At 58.6% G+C, this 4,932-nt stretch overlaps 1 protein-coding gene across 1 annotated transcript; it reads left to right on the top strand.

The window, feature by feature from the left end:
- Nucleotides 1-365: 365 nt before the first annotated feature.
- On the top strand, nt 366-4,082 carry GAL (galanin and GMAP prepropeptide; the record flags this gene model as incomplete). The annotated part of the gene is made up of 4 exons (XM_006911298.2): nt 366-426; nt 2,225-2,311; nt 2,707-2,784; nt 3,891-4,082. Coding segments are annotated over 4 exons (291 nt in total), but the record flags the coding sequence as incomplete, so codon positions are not given.
- Between the last annotated feature and the right edge of the window lie 850 nt (nt 4,083-4,932).

Genomic DNA, 4,932 nt, shown 5'->3' with positions numbered 1-4,932 from the left:
TGGCCGGTCAGAGCCTTCAGCTCGTGGAGCCGGTTACGCCGCGTGGCAGCCGGCGCCGTCCACGCGCCAAGCGGGTCGTTCTATAGTCACGTTGAATATAGTGAGGGTGGGGGGCAAATCGAATTTCTAGCAGCTTCCGAAAGTACACGCATTGCTCCACTTCCTGTATTATGCCTGCGAGGGCTGGGTGAATGCCACCCGGCGCGGGCTCTGGCTGTGACAGCTTGCGTCACTAAGCCGCTTCTGCGAACATGGAGTGTTCGTGACTTAAGCTCCGCGGTTACTCGACGCGGGTCCCCGCTCGGGCCACACTCAGAAGCTGCAGCCGCCGCAGCCTGTTCCCGGTCTGACCCACTTTTCTCCCACTTAAGGTGAAGGAGAAGAGGGGCTGGACTCTGAACAGCGCTGGCTACCTTCTCGGTCCACGTAAGTGACCCAGCGCCCACAGGCGCTCAGGACGCGGACCTGCTCTCCGAGTGGCAGCCGTGACCGTCTGTGTCAAACCTGCTCTTTCTGAAACGCTGGCAGGCGGTCGTCAGTCTGAGACGCGAGATTCCAGTTTTAGTCCCAGAATGAGAAGTGGGGGGCGTTTCCTGAGACATGGAGGATGGGTTCCCCCAAAGGCAGCCCTGCCGGGAGCGGTCCTCCCCTTTACGCCAGGCCCCTCGCTGCAGCAGATGGATGGATTCCTGCTCCCCCACCCCAGCCGCCCCTCCCCAGTCTTGAGGCAGCTGGCTCTGCCTGGAACCCTGACCCAGCTGCAGCCTGGGGGGAGGGGAAAGGGGGAACCCTCTCTCCCCCGCCTCCTCTGCCAGGCTTCCCCGTTTGGCCTCCATGCCTTGGGGCTGTCTCAGTTCTGAATCCCAGAGTTTAAACAGGGACCTTCTCCTACTGCAGATGGTCGCTTGTCCATCACCTGGGGTACCTCGAGAGCCCTGTGCTTTGAGAAACGCAGGCACAGAGATGACAAAAACTAGCTGGGGCCGCAGGCAGGATCTACTGGCGTCTTTGGTCTCAGGTCCCTGGTGGTCTTTCACCGGTTCGAGGATACATGTTTTCCTGAGCCCTTTGCAAGCCTGACTTCTGTCACTCAGAAAGCACCTCGGCTCTGTGTGCTGCTGGCCCATGTTAACTTTGGAATATTGAAAATAGATCAAGATTTTGAATCCCGAGTTAGAAAAGAAATTCTTTTCACTCTCGGGTTTGTTCCTCTGAGTCGCATCACCAGGGCTGGACAGGGGGACCAGCTGTCTGTCGAAACCCTTTACAGCTTAGCAGCGCGCCCTTGACATCCCCCGCCCGTGCGGGAAACTGCCCCACAAAGGCCGTGTCTGCGGAGCGGCTGTCCGCAGCGGTGTGCGCCTGACGACAGCCGCTGGCGCATCAGAGGGCTCGGCTGACACCGTTCTCCTGAGCTTAGCGCCAAGAGCTCTGCCCCTGGAAAAATGGATTTTCTTTTGTCCAGCCTTGTGGATGACGCGGCCCACGGGGCCAAGCAGCTGGAACCCTGCGCTGTCCTCCATCCGTCCCGGATCTAGCCCCTTCTCTGTATTTCCCAGGTCACTTGGTTTAGAGCCACCATTCTTTCTTTCTAGTAGTTTCCTAAGGGATCTCTCTGATTGCAGTCAAGATCACACCACCCAACACACACACGCACACTCACACACGTGCACTCACACACACGTGCACTCACACACACGCGCGCACACACACACACTCAGCCTCCCTGCTTCCCTCCCTCCCTCCGTGCATCTCCCTCTCCCTGGTTCCGGTCTGTCTCGTACACAGCTGCTAGTGTGGTCTTTGAAAAACTAAAACCTCATTACGTCAGAACTTGAAATTCTTCAGCGGTCCCGTTGTTTTCAGGGACTTAGGACGCCAGCCCCACTCTGGACGCGTCCTTGGAGCTCCCCGCTGCAGCAGGCCTGTGTCCCTGCGGCCTGGCCAGCTCTGCTGGAGCCACAGCCGCCCTCTCCCTCTGCCCGCTTGGCCAGGCAGCCTCTTGCCTGTTCTTGCCAGGTCCCAGCCCCGGGGACAAGTTCTCGCTTCGGGTTCCATGGAGAGGGACCCTCCCCGTCCTGTGGTTTCCACACCGTGGCTTTAGTCTTACGGGCCAGTCCCGTGAGCGTTTTGATGATCAGCAGCCAAATGTCCTTCAGTGGGGTGGGGAGGCCGTGGCGAGTAGTGACGACATTCAGGGCTGTCCTCTCTGACCTGCAAACAGATGCCATTGACCACCATAGATCACTGCACGACAAGCATGGCCTCGCTGGCAAGCGGGAACTCCAGCCGGAAGACGAAGCGAAGCCAGGTGAGAGGCGTTTAGTCCCGGCTTCCGAGGCACTCACTGTCCGTCACCTCCCAGGGCACACGGGGTGGTGGGGGAGTATCCAGCTCCGGCCACCGCCTATCTGCAGCCTCGGCCCGAGCCTGGCCCGACCACATCTGTCAGCTGCTAGAAAGAGAGGCAGCAGAACCCACAAGTGAGACCCAGAGCAGTCACAGGGCAGAGCCCCTGGGACTCGGGGTGTCAGGATCGGCGGGCCTTGGACTGACGGGCTCCCCTGGGCTGAGTGAGGCCCTGGGGAGGGCATGGTGATGGCTTCACGCTCTGGGTTCACTGACCCCTGGCGCCCAGGTCCCCGGGGACCGTGAGACCGGGAGCACCGGTGGCAGGCCATAAACCCTGGCCCGTCTGGTTCTTAGGGAGCTTTGACAGGCCACTGCCAGAAAACGACGTCGCACGCACGGTCATCGAGTTCCTGACGTTCTTGCAACTCAAAGGTATGTGAGATGCGGCCGAGTGACGTTTCCACCATTTAGAACCCCGGGCGCGTAAAACGCCAGCTACGAAGGGATTCCACACCGGGAAGTAACCATCACCCTGCGTCCCCGCTGTCACCACGGTTGGTTGGGATGACGAGGCACAGGGACTAGGACTGGCTGCCAGTCTCACACTGCCCCCGGGAAGGGTCCTGGGACCAACGCTGCTTCCAGGAAGAGGGCGGGCCTCGGGGTTCAGCCCACCCCTGGGGTCATCGCCATGGCAGCAGCCACAGTGCAGGCCAGGCTCTTCACAGGCCATCTTCAACCATGTCTCGAAAGCACGGCGAAGCAATAGGAGGCCGTATTTCAGATTTTGATTTTGCTGTTTGCTTTCGGGGCAGGTGCATTGAAATCTAATGGCTCTCACCCCTGGATCTAGTACCTTCTGCACATACTGTGGACGAGGCCTCCCCGGGAGCCCGTTTCAGCCCTGGCTTTATGCTTGTTATCCGTTCAGCAGCGAGAGTCTGGCCTTAATCAGATAAATTCACAGGTCAAAACCGCCCCCGTGGAAGGCATGGCACTTTGTGGGGTGGAGGGACACGGGAAGGGGATGGATGCTGTGATGCTCCAGGAGAGACATCGGTGGTCAGATTTCACACGTCACTGTTCCGTTGTGGGTTCGGAAGAGTCTGTTCCAACCCCTTTGCCCTCTGGCCCTGCCAGTGGGGGCTTCGGGGGTCTCTGCTGGAGATAATGTGCCCGCGACTTTCCAGGGAACAGCAGCTCGACTCTTCCCGGTTTTTTTTTTTTTTTTTGCTGTGTTTTATGTTTTGAATTTTGTAGCATGAACTTCTTTCATTAGGAGATACCAATTTTTATTACCCAAAGAGAAATTATATTTCCTTAAAGCATAATTTAAAAGACAGTTTCAAAAAAAAAAAAAGAAGCCCTACAGTTTCAAATGCTCACTAAGTATGAGAATTAAATCATGACAAAGTAAGAAGTCCGAAGCGTTGTACCTGGTTTGGGAGCACAGTGGCCCTGTCACCTGTGCTGTGAGCTACGACTTCTCCGTGCCGGTGGCTGGGGCTCGGCCCCCTGAGTGTCCCTTCCCTTCGCAGATGCCGGGGCCCTGGAGCCCCTGTTCCCCTCAGCCGTGTCCTCAGAAGACGCAGAGCAGTCCTGAGGACGTGCCGGGCGACTGCGCCATGACGGGTCACGCGGAGTAAACCACGCCCGTCTCCCCTGCTTCGATGTGGTGTCATTTAAGATGTTTTCCTTCGGGAATTGTGTTGAGTGGCGAAATAAACAATAGCAGCTGCTTTGTCCTCCTTTGCTCCCCTGCGCCTGCCCCGTCGCCCCTGCTGGCAGAGGGTCCGAGCGCAGCCTCGGCTGGAATCGTGTATGAGGTCGGAGTTGTAAACCTGAATTCCACCATCGAGAGCATCTGTCTCTCACCACTGCCTGTCCAGGGAGCGTGACGTTATCCTCATGTGAAGCCGAGTGGAACATAATCGTGAAGTCTGTTACTGGAAGAACGAGACAAAACAGTGGGGCTGGCACTTCGGGGAGGAGGGCAGGGCGTGGGAGCGACCCCAGACGTCATACTTGAGTTTTTTGGTGTCATGAGTGTGACAAGTGATAAGGAGAAAAGAAGTAGCCAGCGGGGTGCGGGCCGGGGCCGAGGTGGGAAGGCGAGTGTCCTGAAAATCTCGCCTGTCTTATGGATGAGGAGACGTGGGCCGCGTCGGTGCTGAGCGGGCGACAGGGCGCGTCTCCTGGGCTGGGATACGAGAGTCACAGAAGATGCGGACAGAGCTTGGCGGAGATGGAAAGCTAAGTGACGTCACAGCACGGGGCTTTTTGGTGTTTACCGGAGCAGGTCTGGGGTGGGGCTGGGCGCGTCTTTCCTGGCTGCACGTGAGTGTCACCTGGTGACACGCAGAGTCTGGGGGCCGCATCTTTAATGCTCCCCCCATCATTGCAACACGCAACCAGGCGTGAGGCCCGCCCCCTAGACACCTGCTCCAGGAGGCAGTGGACAGGCAGTGGGGACCCAGGCCCGTGCCCCCTCTCCCCGCTCCCCGCCACTCCGGAAGCCTGCCCTCCTGCCACCAGCCATTCTCCACTGGGACCCCCATCTCAGCCACTTTCCTGGGGTTC

This window comes from Pteropus alecto, unplaced genomic scaffold (genome assembly GCF_000325575.1).
Source record: "Pteropus alecto unplaced genomic scaffold, ASM32557v1 scaffold43, whole genome shotgun sequence".
NCBI lineage: Eukaryota > Metazoa > Chordata > Mammalia > Chiroptera > Pteropodidae > Pteropus > Pteropus alecto.
Note: the sequence above shows the minus strand (reverse complement) of the source record. Positions and strands in the feature narration are given on the sequence as shown.